This window comes from Alosa pseudoharengus, unplaced genomic scaffold (assembly GCF_046254945.1).
Source record: "Alosa pseudoharengus isolate Yale_2024_CS ecotype anadromous, Long Island Sound unplaced genomic scaffold, YU_APseudo_1.1 YU_APseudo_1.1_scf_1, whole genome shotgun sequence".
Classification (NCBI taxonomy): Eukaryota; Metazoa; Chordata; class Actinopteri; order Clupeiformes; family Clupeidae; genus Alosa; species Alosa pseudoharengus.
This window is the reverse complement of record NW_027468564.1, coordinates 4,770,173-4,789,816: the sequence shown is the minus strand read 5'-3', so window position 1 is coordinate 4,789,816 and position 19,644 is coordinate 4,770,173. Positions and strand designations below refer to the sequence as shown.

At 39.4% G+C, this 19,644-nt stretch overlaps 1 protein-coding gene across 9 annotated transcripts in view; it reads right to left on the bottom strand.

Moving 5' to 3' along the window:
• The window catches only part of LOC143135426 (NACHT, LRR and PYD domains-containing protein 3-like), a 331,615-nt gene that overhangs the window by 186,031 nt on the left and 125,940 nt on the right, over positions 1 to 19,644 (bottom strand). For 5 of the 9 annotated variants that reach the window (XM_076296094.1, XM_076296131.1, XM_076296100.1 and 2 more), the window contains 3 exons: positions 1,733 to 1,846; positions 594 to 707; positions 156 to 269 (listed from right to left, as the gene is read on the bottom strand). In XM_076296094.1, coding sequence (XP_076152209.1) covers positions 156 to 269; positions 594 to 707; positions 1,733 to 1,846 — 342 coding nt within the window. Of the gene's footprint in view, positions 1 to 155; positions 270 to 593; positions 708 to 1,732; positions 1,847 to 2,319; positions 2,469 to 9,437; positions 9,456 to 13,350; positions 13,495 to 19,644 lie in introns of those variants that run through there. The other 4 variants (XM_076296127.1, XM_076296128.1, XM_076296129.1 and 1 more) reach the window with 4 other exon arrangements.

Sequence of the window (19,644 nt, the reverse complement as noted above, 5' to 3'; positions counted from 1 at the left end):
CACTGTCAAAAAGCAGAATGCACCCCTTATTCCCAGACACTTTCGTCCAAAGCAACTTATGTCAATTACATTATAGTGCTACAGTTCTACATGTTTTCTGTGTGTGTGCGTGTGCTTATATTTCCTTGCATGACCTCACATATGTCTAAACTCACTTTAGTCCTGATCGGACATGTCCACTGCTGAATTTAAGAGGTTCAGGCATGGACCTATCACTCTTCATGGACACACCGCTGGGCACTGGAGATGGAGGTCTGTGTGTCTGTGGTCTGCAAACAAAAAGAGACAAGATTTAAACTCAACACAAATTACTCAATGTGTTCGAAGTTGATGTCACATCTCCTCTAACACACACACACACACACACACACACACTCAGTCAACATTAATGACTTACTGTAACACTCACACACAGAAGTCACATTACCAGTGTTTAGTGAATGGTCTCTGCTGCCACCACCTATTTGCATGCATGTTCATATGGTCTGTTCCATAGAGGTGGAGCAATTGTGTTTCAGCTATTTATGTTTTCCATGTGTGTGTGTGAGAGAGAGAGTATCTCCATACATGACTTCACATATGTCTGAACTCACTTTAGTCCTGATGGGACATGTCCACTGCTGAATCTAAGAGGTTCAGGCATGGACTTATCACTCTTCATGGACACACAACTGGGCACTGGAGATGGAGGTCTGTGTGTCTGTGGTCTGCAAACAAAAAGAGACACAAGATATGAACTCAACACAAATTACTCAATGTGTTCAAAGTTAATGTCACATTTCCTCTTACACACACACACACACACACAAACACACACACACACACACAGAGTCAACATTACCAGCGTTTAGTGAATGGTCTCTGCTGCTACAGTACCACCTGTTTGTATGCATGTTCATATGGTCTGTTCCATAGAGGTGGAGCAACTTAATTGATTTCATGGCCTGGGCATCCCAAGCTTTATCGTTTATGCAGTGGGGTAACATAGCTGTGCTGGGACCGCTGTCATGCTATCCGACAAAATATTCTTTGGTCACCACTAGTCGCAGATTATGATCCCAAAAGCGATATTTCCTAAAGCAACCATTTCACTTTGATAATAAACAATATTCTTGTACAATATATATATATACAGCAAGAATAACAGAAATCCGCTGTAGCAATGTTGAGAAATTTTAGACAAATAATTAGTAAGGAGTCACACACGTTTCACAGACAATACGTCCACACATTAATATTTCATGGCCACCAGATGGAGGCATGACACTGCATGTCAGGCCTTTTTTGGGATGTAAAATCAAGCAGTGAAATGGCTTCATCTGGTGGCCGTGCAGCGCAATGAAATATTTAATTTAACAGGAAATTATGGTAGAAATCTTCTTGTTTTTTCTCACTAATTAGTCGTCTGATCCATCCAGTCGAACGTGTTTTTTTTTTCTAAAATGTCGTTCCTTGATAAATTGTAGTGTATCATTAAGTTATGTTTTTCGAATGTGAAAATTCAAGTCTTAGGACATAGCAAATTTTATAGAATTTCTCAACATTGCTACAGTGGATTTCTGTTATTCTTGCTGTACAAGAATCTAGTTTATTATCAAAGTGAATTGGATGCTTTAAAAATTCACCGGTGTTAGTTTAAGCACATTTAGGAAATATCGCTTTTGGGATGAATGGGAGTCAATGGGAGAGAGTGAGTATCTCCTTGTATGACTTAACATCTGTCTAAACTCACTTTAGTCCTGATGGGACATGTCCACTGCTGAATTGAGGAGGTTCAGGCATGGACCTATCACTCCTCATGGACACACAGCTGGGCACTGGAGATGGAGGTCTGTGTGTCTGTGGTCTGCAAACACAAAGAGACACAAGATATGAACTGAACATAAATTACCATACTCCATACTGACTAAGAGCATTATCACTGAGTAATCATTCTATGTCTTTTAATTATTACTTTTATGTCTTTTAATTATTACTTAATTACACTTAAACACTTTTACACTATTGTCCTTTTATGCTTTTATGTACTACCGTGTGTTTTATGTTTTCTTTTTTATTCTTTACTTTTTAAGCTATTATTTAACTATTGACCTTCTATGCTTTTATAAGATATTACTGTTTGCTTTTATTTATGTATTGTAAAGCACATTGACTGACCTCTGTGTATGAAATGTGCTATATAAATAAACTTGATTTGACATGACTTGACACCCCCTCTTACACACTTAGTGGAAGCAACTGTGTTTCAGTTATTTACTCACTCTCTCTCTGTGTGTGTGTGTGTGTGTGTGTGTGTGTGTTTATGCTTTCTGTACTCACCCTGCACTGGTCCGTGTTGATGCTTTCTTCATGCTAACAGTATTATCCTGGTCAGTCTCCATGGTTACACAGCTGTGTAGTGCAGACTCTGGTCTCCTGTGACCTGCAGCCCCCTCAGCCTCTTCACTCATCTCAGAGTGTGAGTCTCACTAGGTGGAAACAGTCACAACACAAATATGAATCCACATGAGTAAGACGAATATACATCTCAGAGTGTGAGTCTCACTAGGTGGAAACAGTCACAACACAAATATGAATTCACATGAGTAAGACGAATATACCAACGATGGTTCAAACAAGACCAGACGTTTGTTAGACTCCCCTCCACACAGGAATCAAGGCCCCACACAGGCGGGAAAAGTGGCAAGGGAGGCAGAGGAAAATACCACCTGCAGGAGTCAGCCAGTGGCCAAACGGACCCCCAGACAGGACCAGGCACTCCTCCCCCACAAGAACACATTTCTTTGCTGTCTCGATGCTTAGATTTTGTGCCAACAAACCATGCAAATTCTTTTCAGACTAGGGTTGACTTATTCAGATTCTTATAGGAGCCAACATTTGAAGAAGTGGTATCTGAAACCAAAAATCTTAGACTCCTGATGCTTCTATGAAGAAGTTTACTCCCTTTCACACTGGAATCAAGGGGCCCACACTGGCGGAAAACGAAGCGAGGGGAATGCTTGTGTCAACTCTGACTCCACATTTCAAAGCAATTGACATGCAGGTCTAAACAAAAGCACTCTGGCCAAAATTACACATTTTGCTTGCAAAAGGCTCTTACTCTCTCAAAACATTTAAAACATGTAGCAAAATCAAATTTTGCCTTCAAACAACACATCTTATAGTCAAATCACTATGTGATTTTAATCAATCATTACACACTGGACAACAAAATGCAAAACATTTTTGCAATGTTTGCATGTCTGGTATCAGAAAAAATGTGAAAAGACAATTTTTAAAAAAAATACAAAATAGTTGTATTCATCCCTCCTAATATTAACATGTAATATCTCCAGTAAGTATCTAGACAAGACAAATTTCATTGAACTTCAACTTGTTATTTTTCATTGAAATAGACCTACAGTAAACACCTGGATTTGTCAGCTTTTGTACTGTTTTCTTCACCAACTATAGGCAATACAGCACTTTCTCTAAATGTGCCTTAGATCCACACTTGCAAATAGCAACACAGAACAGACATTGTGTCTCTTATGGATAATGAATGATCGCTGATTGAGGAGATTCACACAGGTGTATCAGAGATTCAGACTTACACAGGTATATCAGATATTCAGACAAGAAATCTCTACCACCTGTGAATAGATGCTTTCTGTTTGTTTAGCACAGGGATATCAAAAGAGTTTGGGGTCTTTGAATAAATAATCTGTGTTATCTGTTTTGCAAAAAGGTATGAGAACTGTGTGAACCCAATGAAAATGTGTGAGCACATTTGCTGTGCAAAGAAGGTGTTAATGAATACCAAACAGTTTCTTTAAGCAGGTCAAAGCAATTGAGAAAAACTGAAACATATCGGTTTTGTGCCAACAAACCATATAAATTCTTTCCAGACTAGGGTTGACTTATTTAGATTTTTATAGGTGCCAACACCTGAAGACGTGGTATCACTTAAACCCTCAAACTACATCACAAAAATCTGAGACCCCTGATGCTTCTTTGAAGAAGTTCAGACCGAAATCCACATTTTGTCCAGTTAACAATACAGTTTGTTTCAAATCACTTAAACACAATTTTACAAACTAGGCTTTTATCAAAATACTTAATACAATTCACAAAACCACAAACTGCAAAATATCTTATATACCAGGGGCGTATCAAGCTTTTTAAAGTGGGAGGGTTCTGGGATAGGGAAGTGAGATAATCCCAGCCTAATTATAAATAACTCCCTACATTTTCTTTACATATATTATCCAAATAAAACCATGCACTTAATAGTAAAAGTCTACTGTTAAAGCAACAAATCAGAATAATTAGTATTTATATTCCTTGGCATCACGGACGGAGGGTCCCCCTGCCAACCTCAAAGTTAGAATATTTACATTCATTTAGCAGACTCTTTTCATCCAAAGTGACTTACATACATTACATACTTACATACAGTATATCAATTCTATTCGGTGGATACGGTTCCAACTGTTACGGGAGCGTTTGTTTACATATTGTAATGTCAGTGTCTTGGACTTCAGCTACGCGCTCCCACAATGCACTGCAGCTAGAATTCCGGGAGAACTTTGGGGGGGGGGGGGGGGGGGGTTATTGTGTGTGTCTTTGCCTTTATTTAGGCTACTGTTTATGGATGTCTTTTGTCAATTTCATGCAAATGGAACTCTGCCATGCAAACTGTTTAAACCTAGCCTACAACTTCTGTAATTGCTGCGTGTGTGCGCTGTTATTTTCTCTTCTGCTCAAACAAAAGGTGTGTGTGCGTATAGTTTTGTGTTAAGTTGACGTTGATCATGTGTTTACTTTAGAGAGCCGTCATGCAGTTAATGGGATACTGTGCAGAATACACACACACAGGGGCAATGGGCTACTTGCAATTCTCTCACTTTGTTGAGCAGCCTGGTGTTACGCACAGTGCAGGAGCGCCTGGTGGGAGTTCACATCCTACTACTCCTCATCAATTTAAGCGTAGGCCCAGCCTAAGCCTACGAGACACAAAAATACGTTTGGACCCTAAATATTTATGTATATAATTAGTCTACATCAGGAGGCCTTTAAGAACATGTCATCAGCTAAAAATAATAAAGTGGCTCAGGTTTATTTAGTATTTCCACGTGTCACATTAGTTCAACTGCACATAGTCAAAAGCAATAGGGTTAATCTCACTTAATGAGGGAATCAAACCCATAACATCAATATGAAGTCACCTGCTTTAACCACTGTACCTTTGATCAGTGTGCGATTCCAGTGTCTGTGAATACCAGCTTATCAAAACACAAGCCAACACTCAAATTAACATAAGTAGCAGGAATGAGCCCAGCAGGGGAGTCAGTCTTTTAATAAACATTAACCCCTTAAGACAACAGCACTAATTGTCACGAGAAAAACAACCACTTTGTGATTTTTGGTTAGGCTCTTCTTGTCCTATCCTTTGACATTGTCAAGTGTGACTGCACAGGGTCAGTAGTTCCAACCACCAAACTTTCCGCCCTTGTTTGAGATTGAGAGTTTGAACTACCCTTCCTAGAAACACCAAATCTGAGAACCACGGTTCTAACTACAAAGGTGAAAAGAAGCTGTACAAATAAATGTTGTTATTATTATTTATTATCATTGTTATTATTAAATCTTTGTGGCAGTTATCTTATTCCTACTGCATGCTGACCTACAGTAATCATACTTCATGACTTTAAATATTGCCTTTAATTAATGTTGTAGCCTATTCAATGGTTCATAAGTGATAACGTATGTTACAGGGCTTGGGACAGAGACAATAGTTCAGGTTCATCAATGATGCAATGTCCACTCACTGTGGATCAGTATGGGTTGGATATGATGCAATGTCCACTCACTGTGGATCAGTATGAGTTGGATATGATGCAATGTCCACTCACTGTGGATCAGTATGAGTTGGATATGATGCAATGTCCACTCACTGTGGATCAGTATGAGTTGGATCACTACTAAGGTCTGGAGGAATAAGCATGGAGCTGTTACTCTCCAATGAGACACAGCTAATCAGTTCAATTGCATCACATGTTGCTAGGTAAATAATCAGCTACAAGGTACTTAACAATTTTCTTAGCGCGAAGGTCTTTCTTCATATAGGCTACATCTCATTTGTCACGTAGGCTACAACTTTCAGGTCCACAGGAAAACTACAGACGTAGCACAAGCACATAGTTTTCTCTGAGTCGAAGAACAAAGACAGGATTTTGCAGACGCTCTCACAAACTCTAGCCTACCATATGGCTAAAAACATCATCTACACCATAAATATGACAATTATACAATATAGTTCAAATTATCGCAATACAGAACCCTCCACATGTATTGGCACCCCTGGTACAAAAAGAGCATCAGAAATCCCCTTTTGGCAACTCATCTCATAGTATCATAATGGAAACAACAAGGGGAAAACCTACATTGAAGGGAATCACATTTATTCTGAAGAAAAAAAAAGTCTCATAGTATCATCAGCACCCCTAGAAAATGTCACAGTTTTAAACTCAAAACTGCAAACATATTGTGGTGAGCTGTAATAGTGTTCTGCAGCGGCGTTAGAATGGTGGCTTGAGCAAATGACTGACATTTTTTAGACTTTAGGCCTATACTATATAATTGTCACTGACTACAATGTTCCATTTTTGAATGTGCTCAGCACTGGCTCCCCACAAGGCTGTGTGCTGCTGCCTGAGTCCAGTGCTCTCTGTACAGGCCAACATAGGACTCCACCAGTCTAGTGCTCTCTGTATAAATAGGACTCCACAAGTCTAGTGCTCTCTATATAAATAGGACTCCACAAGTCTAGTGCTCTCTGTATGGGACAAGATAGGACTCCACAAGTCCAGTGCTCTCTGTATAAATAGGACTCCACCAGTCCAGTTCTCTGTATAGGCACATATGACAGCACCACGAGTCCACTACTCTCTATAGGCTGGCATACATGACTGCACCCACCATCACATCTCACCAACACAATCAAATCCACAGATAACATCATTTACCATAGGGCTGGGTGTGACAGACACCCCCATGTGCACAGAGAGAGAGAGAGAGAGAGAGAGAGAGAGAGAGAGAGAGAGAGAGAAAGAGAAATTTGTCTTTTGGATTATCGTTTGCAGGGCTGTAGTGGAGGCTAAACGCAAGTAGACAAATTTATCCACCTCTGAAATTTCAGAAATAGAGTTTATCCACCTCCAAGAAGATTTTCTTTACCAATTGCAACTTTTAACATTCAAACATCAGACTGTATCAGCCAATACACATTCACTATTCCTTCTCATCCACACTCTAGGAACAATTGGTATTCTTGTAAACATTGGACAAAAACCTCCATCATCATCATCATCTGAATGTCTTTTTGAAAAATCCGATACCACATGGCACATTGCAATAGTTTACCCACCTATTATTTTACCACCCCATATTGTATGGGAACAATCAAATGTAAGTTCAGATGCTACATTAGGCTAAGATGCTACATTAGGCTACACTCCACATTGCTAATGAGGTGTGTGATCTTCTATTCTACTTTTTTCTGTGAGCGGATAGGCTTACACAAGTATTGGAAGTGCGCAACGTCGTCACCATTTTAGACTTCTGCATTTTACAAAATGGACATGCGACTTCTTTAAAGGCAAAAATGGATTCTGACACAATCTACGGCCTAGAAAAAAGTGAACCATTACACAACCAGAAAAATGTAAAGTTGCCCATTTAAAATGTCTCAGGCTAGAGTGATTGCAGACAAAGCCTACTGAGATCTCTCTTCTCGGATGTCGACCGGGGCAAATAGCAACAATTCCCAACAATAAATCGCAAAAACAAAGAACTCTAATAAGATAAGCTACTCTGATATTGTGCACTTGATCACATCGTTCCCTTTCATTTCTACCATTGATTTAACGTAATGTAATTTCCGTTAGGCAAACAATGTTATACCCATAATGAGTGCGGTAGTGTTATCCTTCTTAATAATTAGGCAATGTTATGAAACAGAATAAACAAACAGTATTGTACGTGGTCCGTGTATCATTCGTTCATTTGACATTCAATTGAGAATCCAAAATGAAAAAACGAAAAAAGCACTTGTTTTTTCATTATTTGTTTATGAATGTGATACAAACCAACAAATAATGCTTTGTTTTTCAGACTTTTGATTTCATGATCAGATCAAAAGTAGAACGTTTAAAAAATCAAAACTGATTTTGTTATTTATTTTTTCCGATTGCTCTGACCCGGAAATTATTTATTGACTTCCATTGCCAGCTGCTGCTTCCATTGCCAGTCCGATTATAACTTTACCACACACAATTTAACCTAAAGATCTATATTTAAATGACCACTCGGACAGAGCAACAGAATCTCTTTTTTTTCCCCTCAGTCGGCAGTCTAAACGCATAACTTAAAACACAAACTGAAGCAAAGCTTGGACAATCCTACTGCAAAGCCATTCCTTCCATAGGCATGCAACGTCTATGACATAAAAAGTTGAATATGAACGTATTTCACACCTGACAATTAAACGGAGCTGCCGCCTGTTCGCAATTTGACTGATTCGTGAGCTCTCAGAGTGTTTACTTGCGCGTCTTTTTTAGATGGTGAACGTAATTGGACGGGCAAGACTGACAAGTAGACGGGCCTAGGCCCGCCTGTGGCTACGCCTATGGCTTGATTTGAATTATTTGCTGTTTGTGAATGAAGTTGTAGCCCCTCTTTCCTTTGATCAATGTGCTTGTTGAATGATGTGTGTCCCTAGTTTCCCTGTCATAGCTACTGTCTTTGGTGTAATCTCACCAGAAGGCTACTGCAGCTGGCTGCCTTCCAATGACGTTGGCGACAAATGATGATCTAAGCTGATCTAACATCTAGGCCTACTTTCCTAACATGGGCTGATACTACATAGCCTAGGCCAGTCATTACTTCTATAATCATGGGGCAATGCTTTGGGCAAACTCGATGTTCATAAACGAAACAGGCATGAGAAGGGAGATGATTTTCTGTCGATTCAACGAAACCGAGTTTGCCATTGTTGCGCAAGTCGCCCAATTTCTCGCTATAGTTGTTAGACAATATTTTCTGTCGCTAGGGATGGCCAAAATTAGTCGCTAAATACAGGCAACAAAGTCACTAAATTGTCAATACTTAGCACTGACAAGTCTAGACCAAGAAAGTGACATGGATAGACTTCCAGGTCACAGAAATCGGAACAAATAAATATCAAAATCAGTTTTGGCCCTGAAGCCATTTTTTAAACATTATACTTTTGATCTGACCATGAAATCAAAAGCCTGGAAAACAACGCGTTATTTGTTTGTTTGTATCACATTCATAAACAAATAATGAAATAACAAGTCATTTTTTATTTTTTTAGTTTTTGATTCTCAATTGAATATCAAATGAACGAATGATACACGGACCGTAGGTCTACTCACCACAAAATAGTTTCCTGTTGTAAAATAGCAAGTTTCCAAGACGTCTACTGAAAACTGTATCACGATATAAGTATTTCATATCAGTCGATATAGATAATTATTGATTTTTTATTTTTTATGTTATCTATTTCAGATAAGGACCAGAAGGGAAAAAAAGTTAAATTTAAACACTTTTATTTTAAACTTAACCTTCCTCTGATTTGAATCACCTCAGTTATCAATCAAAGCAAACAGGGAAAAGAAATAGCAACACAATCATGAAAAACACTCAAATAAATAATTGTGCACATAAGTCTGAATGAGTGCACTGGTTGAAGCCTGGAAATATTGGGTGTGTTCCAAACGGGTAAAGTTGCTGCCTTTTAAGATATCTAACTGGGGAGCAAGGCAGCAAATGCGGTTCGAAACCGAAAAAACAAATTCTGCTGCCTTTTAAGATATCTTAGAATTCCCAAATAACGGCCATTTTTGGAGGCAGCATCGATGCCATAGACAGTAAAAGAAATGGACGAACAGACTCCGTCGTTCTCAATGGGAGGGTACTGAGTCATTTTTCAGTTGGTCCCCCCAGTACTGCGCAGACTCGCACTGAACTTCGTGACGTTAGCCATTGAACTGAATCTTGTAACTCATATGATAGATAGGCTACACAGAAATTCTTCTCACACTTCCTTCGCCTTCAAAGTCATCAAAGTTAAACATTTATTTATGTATTATTATTAATATCATCCTCACAAGTGATATCAAGTCGTGTTAATGTTGAAACTACCACACATGATCATCTTCAAAAAGTCATGGTAAAACAAAACAAAAAAGTTATAGCCTTGAGGCTAATCTTCTTTCCACTTTTCTGACCTACGTCAATCCATCGAAAACCTCTGAAATGATTATCGTTAGACTACCTAACGGTAAAACTACTGTTTTTCCATTAGGTTTACTTGCCTCTATGGTTTACCTTAACATAGGCTACAATGCTATTGTAGGCTACATAGCTTTGTTCACGAGTTTCCGTGCTGGCTGGACTACGCTTCTTATCCAAACAATACGGTTATCTCCCTTCAGTGCGTTAGCTTCCTTTCAACCGGACATGCTAAACATTCTTCTTACGGGAACCTAACGTTACGTACAAGGTAGTTGAGTCTTGTTTTGCCTTTTATTGTTTATGTAGATAACACAGAAGCTAAAATATTGGCACATGATATATGTTATATGAAGTTATGGGAGTTCAAAAAAATCCTAAATGGATGGGCGTTCTATGGTGTTAGCAGAGAGTTGATAACCACCGCTACATCGATGCTTCTACTTCCGGGAATTCACCTGCCCCCTTGATCAATGCACACTTCATGCTCCCTCCTACCCATAATCCCTTGCGGCAACGTCTGAAACAGCTGTGAAAGGTAAACAAACATGGCGGATGAAATCGGTAATGGCTGCTGAATCTGTTTAAAATGTCATTTGTGTGACCTTATTTTGCTTAGATTTGTAGATAAGAGATGAAAAATAAACAACTTACTATCTGATTATGCCATTGTTGTAACTATTAATAGCGTCTGGTCTGATATATCTGCCGGCCGTAAAACTAATTTATACCGTTAGCCTGCTAGCTTACGTAAGCTAATTTAGTTTAACGTCAGGCCTTTGCTAACGTCATACCGTAGTGTTAACCAAAGATTCTAGAGTGCTACGCTCATTTTTAAAAGATGCATTTAATCCAAAGTCATGTCTAGTGGGACAGCTCTCTATGTAGGGAGGGAGGCAGTAGGCAGCTGTCTCCCATTTCGAACACACCCAAACAAAGTAATTTGCTAGTTCATCATAGTAAGTCTACTGGTTAGACTGTTCAGTTTCCCCACGTGTGTTTAAGTTTCAAATGAATACTTTTTCTCCTTGGGACAGGCCCGTTTGAGTCTTGGAAAATACTTTTCCATTTGCATCGGGGTTGAGAGTTGATTAGAATTTAGCAGTCAATTTGAATGCAACAGTTTTGAACAAATTCTTGCAGCGTGCTAATGATGCTAACCGGATTTAATAGCAATTCAGTCGTCTTGCACAATTGTGAATGTTTGGATTACATGTGCATGCTGAGGAGGGATGCACCTAGAGAGAGAGAGAGAGAAAGAGAGATCTATTTAGCCTATTTATTTAACGTAACGTAAGGCGGGAGGTGTATGTTGCTTTTAATTATCGAATGCTCTATCGAACGCATTTTTTATTGATATCGATTACATGTCTATTACGATACATATCGCTATCGCTTTATCGCCCAGCCCTAGTGACAATAACTGTAGGCTGCAACCTTTTACTTTCGATTCGAGTGTAAGCGTCAGTTAAGTGTCTGTCGGACTGGAGGTAAAACCACTACTGATTACTAGGCCCCCAAGGGAAGGGAGGGCCTTTCAAAAATCTGGAATATATTTTATTTTACCTTGATATTTTAATGTATTTGCAAGTGTTTTTTTTATAAAGTAAAATTGTTCTGACACACATACTGGTAAATGTGTAAATCATTTAAAATAATATTGTAGATGCAAATGTAGTAGAACTACTGTGAATGATAAAATACTAGTAATAAGTATTGTGAAGATACTGTGAAGTACTGTACATTCATATACAGTAATAGGGTTCTACTGTAGATGATGATACAGTAGTAGATACTATGAATAAGGACACAGTCATAGGAAACTATTGTACATTAATATACAGTACAGAGACATAAGCATGGAGCTGTTACTATCCAATGAGACACAGCTAATCATTTCAATTGCATCACATGTTGCTAGGTAAATCATCAGCTACAAGGTTCTTAATCATTTTTTTTCTGCAACGGTCTTTCTTCATATAGGCTATATCTCATTTGTCAAGTAGGCTACAACTCTCAGGTCCACAGGAAAACCACAGACATTTGCACGAGCACATAGTCACGTAGACTACATCTTTCAAGTCCACTGGAAAACTACAGACGTAGCACAAGCACATAGTTTTCTCTGAGTCGAAGAACAAAGACAGGATTTTGCAGACACTCTCACAAACTCTAGCCTACCATATGCCCAAAAACATCATCTATACCATAAATATGACGATTATACAATATAGTTCAAATTATCACAATACAGAACCCTCCACATGTATTGGCACCCCTGGTACAAAAAGAGCATCAGAAATCCCCTTTCGGCAACTCATCTCATAGTATCATAATGGAAACAACAAGGGGAAAACCTACATTAAAGGAAAAAAAAAGTCCCACAATGATCGGCACCCTAGAAAATGTCACAGTTTTAAACTCAAAACTGCAAACATATTGTGGTGAGCTGTAATAGTGTTCTGCAGCGGCGTTAGAATGGTGGCTTGAGCAAATGACTGACACATGGCACATTGCAATAGTTTACCCACCTCTTATTTTACCACCCCATATTGTATGGGAACAATCAAATGTAAGTTCAGATGTTACATTAGGCTACTCTCCTACTTTTTTCTGTGAGCTGATAGGCTTACACGAGCATTGGAAGTGCGCACGTCGACGCCATTTTAGACTTCTGCATTTTACAAAATGGACATGTGACTTCTTTAAACTCAAAAATGAATTCTGACTAGACTGACTAGTACGCAATCTACGGCCTAGAAACAAGTGAACCATTACACAAACAAAGGCCTCTCTTCTCCGATGTCGACCGGGGCAAATAGCAACAATTCCCAACAATAAATCGCAAAAACAAAGAACTCTGATAAGATAAGCTACTCTGATATTGTGCACTTGATCACATCGTTCCCTTTCATTTCTACCATTGATTTAACGTAATGTAATTTCCGTTAGGCAAACAACGTTATAGCCATAGGGTGCGGTAGTCGTATCCTTCTTAATAATTAGGCAATGTTACGAAACAGAATAAACAAACTGTATTGTAGGTCTACTCACCACAAAATAGTTTCCTGTAGTAAAATAGTAAGTTTCCAAGACGTCTATAGATGTATGTATACATCCAACAAAGCCTGTTCGTCCGTTACACGTCTCAACGAAGTGACAATAACTGTAGGCTGCAACCTTTTACTTTCGATTCGAGTGTAAGCGTCAGTTATGTGTCTGTCAGACTGGAGGTAAAACCACTACTGATTACTAGGCCCCCAAGGGGAGGGAGGCCCTTGAAAAGTCTGTAATATATTTTATTTTACCTGGATATTTTAATGTATTTGCAAGTGTTTTTTTTAATTAAGTAACATTGTTCTGACATACTGGTAGGCTAAATGTGTAGATCATTGAAAATAATATTGTAGATGTAAATGTAGTAGAAATACTGCGAATGATAAAATACTAGTAATAAGTAATAAGTATTGTAAATGAAGATACTGTGAAGTACTGTAATAAGTATTGCAAATGAAGGTACTCTGGATAAGTTCTGTACATTCATATACAGTAATAGGGTTCTACTGTAGATGATGATACAGTAGTAAATACTGTGAATGAGGACACAGTAATAGGAAACTATTGTACATTAATATACAGTACAGAGGCATAAGCATGGAGCTGTTACTCTCCAATGAGCAGTGTTGGGAAGTAACTGAATACATGTATTCGGGATTACGTATTCAGAATACAAATATGAGTAACTGTATTTAGTTACAGTTACATTTTCAATGAGTGGTATTCAGAATACAGTTACTTTGGCCATTTTAAGGGGTTACTTTTAGAATCCTTCTCATATGAATTTCTGGGCTTTTTGAACTGAAATTCTAATATTTCTGTGAGATGATCTTGTGCACTAACAAAATGTATAATGTTTCAGTTTATCCTATAAAGTTAAGTTGTGGGTTTTTTGCTGACATCGCCTGTGGGTCTTACAAACTGAAATAGCAGCTTGATTTCCCACTTGATAAAATGTAAAACAGCGCTTATGTAATCCAAGTATTTAGAATACGGTACTTAGATGGAGTAATGTAACGGAATACGTTACAAATTACATTTTAGGGCATGTATTCTGTATTCTGTAACTGATTACATTTTAAAAGTATTCTTCCCAACACTGCCAATGAGACACAGCTAATCATTTCAATCATTAGCTACAAGGTTAACATTTCTCTTCAAAGTTACTTTGACATGTAGGCTACATCTCATTTCTCTCGTAGGCTACATCTCATTTGTCACGTAGGCTACATCTTTCAGGTTCACAGGAAAGCCACAGCCATTTGCACGTTGCTTTTCTCTGAGTCACAGCTGTCACATACTCTAACCTACCAAATGCCCCAAAACATCATCAACTATACCATCAATATCACGATTATACAATATAGTTGAAATTCTTACAATGCAGAAAAAAAACATGATATACAGCCCCCTCCACATCTACTGGTACCCCTGGTAAAGGTTCATTTGTCACATAGGCCACATGTCATGTCACGTAGGCCGCATGTCATTTGTCACGTAGGCTACATCTTTCAGGTGCACAGGGCAGGCGTGGCCCACTGGTTAGCACTCTGGACTTGTAACCGGAGGGTTGCCGGTTCGAGCCCCGACCAGTGGGCCGCGGCTGAAGTGCCCTTGAGCAAGGCACCTAACTCCTCACTGCTCCCCGAGCGCCGCCGTTGTAGCAGGCAGCTCACTGCGCCGGGATTAGTGTGTGCTTCACCTCACTGTGTGTTCACTGTGTGCTGTTTGTGTTTCACTAATTCACCGATTGGGTTAAATGCAGATAGCAAATTTCCCTCACGGGATCAAAAAAGTATATATACTTATACTTAAAACCACAGCCATTTGCACAAGCATGTTGTTTGTCTCTTAGTGAAAAAATAGAAAGAAATGTTGCAGAAACTCTCACATACTCTAGCCTACCATATGCCCACAATTATCTATATCATCAATATCACAGTTATACAAAAAAAACCTATGTATCATATTTCAACACACACACACACACATATATATACTGTATATATATATATATATATATATATATATATATATATATATATATATATATATACAGAGAGAGAGAGAGAGAGAGAAAGAGAGAGAGAGAGAGAGAGAGAGAGAGAGAGAGAGACAAAAGTACAAATCTGACTGATAAGTCTGTAATCATTTTGGATTAAGGGGGAAGAGGGCCCTCGAAAAGTGGGGCTGATTACGCCATTCACACATGTTTTACAAACCATGGACTTTTGAGACTTAGAAAATAATTTTAATAGGATTAGACTACGGATACAATCTACAGCTTCAGCTAGTCAGGGGTGTCAGACTGAAGGGAACAGTGGGACTGATCATTAGGGCCCCAAGAGGGAACAGGGCCCTAGAAAAGTCTGGAATGTATTTGATTTTTTCCCCCTGAATATTTTTCCAAATTAAATATGAAGGAAAGATGAAATGTAAAGTTAATTTGTAAAGTGTATTTGCTGAATAACTTGGTTGACTGACTGACTGACAGTGAAGACTGCCTAAGGTCACACTCACCCCTTGCTAAAGCGCAAAATGGTTTAGTCTGTCTCCAGGATGATAAATGGGCTATGCACTTTTTGTTGTTGTTGTTGAAAAGTGACACCTGTTAAACTCACCTCAGCATGACATACCCAAAGCTAAAAGCCCTTGAATCAGCATGACATACCCAAAGCTGAAACCCATTTGAATTTCCCCTTTGGGATCAATAAAGTATCTATATATCTATCTATGTTGAGACGAGGGGACATGAAACTAGCTGTCAGAGCTACGTGACTACATACACAGACTACGTGACAGTATGCACAAAATGAAAGCAGTCATAGAACCACAGCCTTCCTATTTGTTCGTGTGTGTGTGTGTGTGTTAAAAGCTGTTATCTGTACAGAGTACAGTATATATAATCCTCACCACATTTAAATTCATTCATTTAGCAGACACTTTTATCCAAAGCCACTTACAAGGGCCATTCTCCTGGGTAGGTCTAGTATTGCTAAAATCAATGAATGTAATATATTTTAAGTCTCAATTCATCAATTGCCCCCGGACCCCCTAGCATTGGCAGAATTATTTTTTGTCATAGGGCCCACATTTTCTAGCAGCACCCCTGCAGCTAGTACAAAAGTGAACCAATACACCTCCCGAAACATGTCAAGTTGCCCACAGACCACAGACAGGCTACGGGATATAGATAATCTCTCTCAGATGTCCACCGGGACAAATGCAAAAGTTTCCAACAAAAAAGGTGAAACAAATTACTCTGATTTGTAACATCTGAAGCACTTGATAACACCGTTCCATTTCATTTCCACCATTCACTTCTTTCACCTCTTTCATTCCTACAGTATTAGGCTACTGAACAACTAAGCAAAGTGCAAGTTAGATCCAGAAGCTACAGCCCTCTTAACGATTTAACGAAGCAGGACAAACAAACAGTATTGTAGGTCTACTCACCACGAAACAGGTTCCTGTATAGGCTAGTAAAATATCAAGTTTCTAAGACGTCTACAGTCTACAACCAAAGCCTGTCCGCTACACGCGATACTTTACAACCTTTCACTTTCAATATGGGAGTAAGCGTCAGTTAGGCTAGGCGTGGTCTGTGGTCAGGATGACAGAGGCCCAGATCTGCCGCGCAACCCCCACACAGAAAAATGAAGGGAAAACAAATATTCACATAGGCTGTTATGCTGCTGCATCATTTGAATGGATGGCTACAATATATTTAACAATATATTTAACACAAACACGCACACACACATAAAAACACGCACATGTAGGAAAGCAGGCACACACACACATAAACACACACACACACACAAACACAGATGCATAAAACACACTCACATGCAGGCAAGCAGACACACACGCTCGCACACACACAAAAACACTGACACACAAACATGCACACACACACATAAAAACACACATGTAGGCACACACACACTTAAACACACACACACATGCTATTACCCCCATACACCCATTTACAAGCGAACACACACACAGACACATAAAACACACACACACATGCAGGCAAGCAGACACACGCACACACACACACACACACCCATTACCCACCCCCCCCACACACACACACACACACACTCACAAGCGAAAACACACACAGAGAAGCACACATCTTACACAAAAGCAAACACACACATTAATGTACATACACAGAAGCTGCAAGAGTAGGGGATGGAGACAAATTGACATGTGTGGTTTATTTTTGTGGAGAAACTGTGCAGGAGGACTGGGCGGCGGTCATATTTTGTACCGCTCTGCGGTACATCTAGTTTATATGGTGTGTTTAAGGTGGATGAGAAAATGCCAAGAGTCTGAAATGCTGTCAATACAGCAAAAGTTAGTTGGCTGCTTTGAAGAGCCTAAAATATAATAAAACATCTTTTTTTCTGGACTCAGTTCCAAGTTCATGATCAAACTCTTTTTCATTCTCTTCTTTCTTTTCACTGTAAGTACCGCTGGACTCTGTGACGTCCGTCTCAATGTCCGTTTCGGTTTTACAATGAACTGTAAGTACCGCTGGACTCTGCGACGTCCGTCTCAATGTCCGTTTCGGTTTTACAATGAACTGTAAGTACCGCTGGACTCTGTGACGTCTGTCTCAATGTCCGTTTCGGTTTTACAATGAACTGTAAGTACCGCTGGACTCTGCGACGTCTGTCTCAATGTCCGTTTCGGTTTTACAATGAACTGTAAGTACCGCTGGACTCTGCGACGTCTGTCTCAATGTCCGTTTCGGTTTTACAATGAACTGTAAGTACCGCTGGACTCTGCGACGTCTGTCTCAATGTCCGTTTCGGTTTTACAATGAACTGTAAGTACCGCTGGACTCTGCGACGTCTGTCTCAATGTCCGTTTCGGTTTTACAATGAACTGTAAGTACCGCTGGACTCTGCGACGTCTGTCTCAATGTCCGTTTCGGTTTTACAATGAACTGTAAGTACCGCTGGACTCTGCGACGTCTGTCTCAATGTCCGTTTCGGTTTTACAATGAACTGTAAGTACCGCTGGACTCTGCGACGTCTGTCTCAATGTCCGTTTCGGTTTTACAATGAACTGTAAGTACCGCTGGACTCTGCGACGTCTGTCTCAATGTCCGTTTCGGTTTTACAATGAACTGTAAGTACCGCTGGACTCTGCGACGTCTGTCTCAATGTCCGTTTCGGTTTTACAATGAACTGTAAGTACCGCTGGACTCTGCGACGTCTGTCTCAATGTCCGTTTCGGTTTTACAATGAACTGTAAGTACCGCTGGACTCTGCGACGTCTGTCAGTAGCTTTCTGCTAATAAATGACGTCATTGACGCATTTGAAAGGCTTTTTTTAGAACAAATAAGTAATTAAAAAAATATAATACTCAGCGGTGTGTATTTTCTCTGCCCCCTCTTTCGAATGCAACATTCAAATTTCTGGGCAAAAAAATTATATCCCAAGAAAAGTGGATTATGAGGGGTACAGCTCCGTAGACCTCCATTCATTCTGCACTTATTAGTGAACGCCCTCACGTGGAACCAGAATAGGAACTGCAACCAGTTCCGAGAGTGGCGGTTCTCCCCTTATTAGACATTCTCTGACCTTGGTGAATGGAATTCCTCGTGTTTGGCAAACCAAACACACAACTACGCATTACTGCCCCCTCTTGGTATGGAGTTTCACTGCAGAAACATGGGTGGATTGATAGTCCAGCGGCAACATTCTAATTGTATACAGTCTATGATGTAGATGATAGATAGATTTCAAATAAACACCGGAGATGTTGAATTCCTAGTGCTATAGCTATTGGATTTCACACAGCGGCCAATGAACAAGCAGGTCTATTTACTGTCAAAAACAAAATCACTCACAAAAACATCACTAACAGGGGGGTATTCCAAGTATGTGGTTTAGTAACAAATTAACTGAAAGTGGTAAACCTCCTACAACAAGAGCCCTATGACATTGTTTTTAGGAGAATGAAGCCATACAGCTCTTCTATTAGGAGGTTTCCCATTTATTCTGAGTTAACTTGTTTGTCACTAAACCACATACTTGAAATACCCATCTGTGATCGGGATGGCGTTGCGGTGATGGAAATAGGAGACAGTGGTGATGTTTCTCAAACATAGCCAGGTTTTATTTCCACCTTAGCAGCTGAGCATGCATGGACCAGTATGGAGAAATCAGAAAATAAAAGAAAAAAACAAACTCCAAACAAAAATCTCAAATCACTAAACTTCAAAAACTATCTCAAAATGAACTTTGACAACCCTTTTCAATTATAGG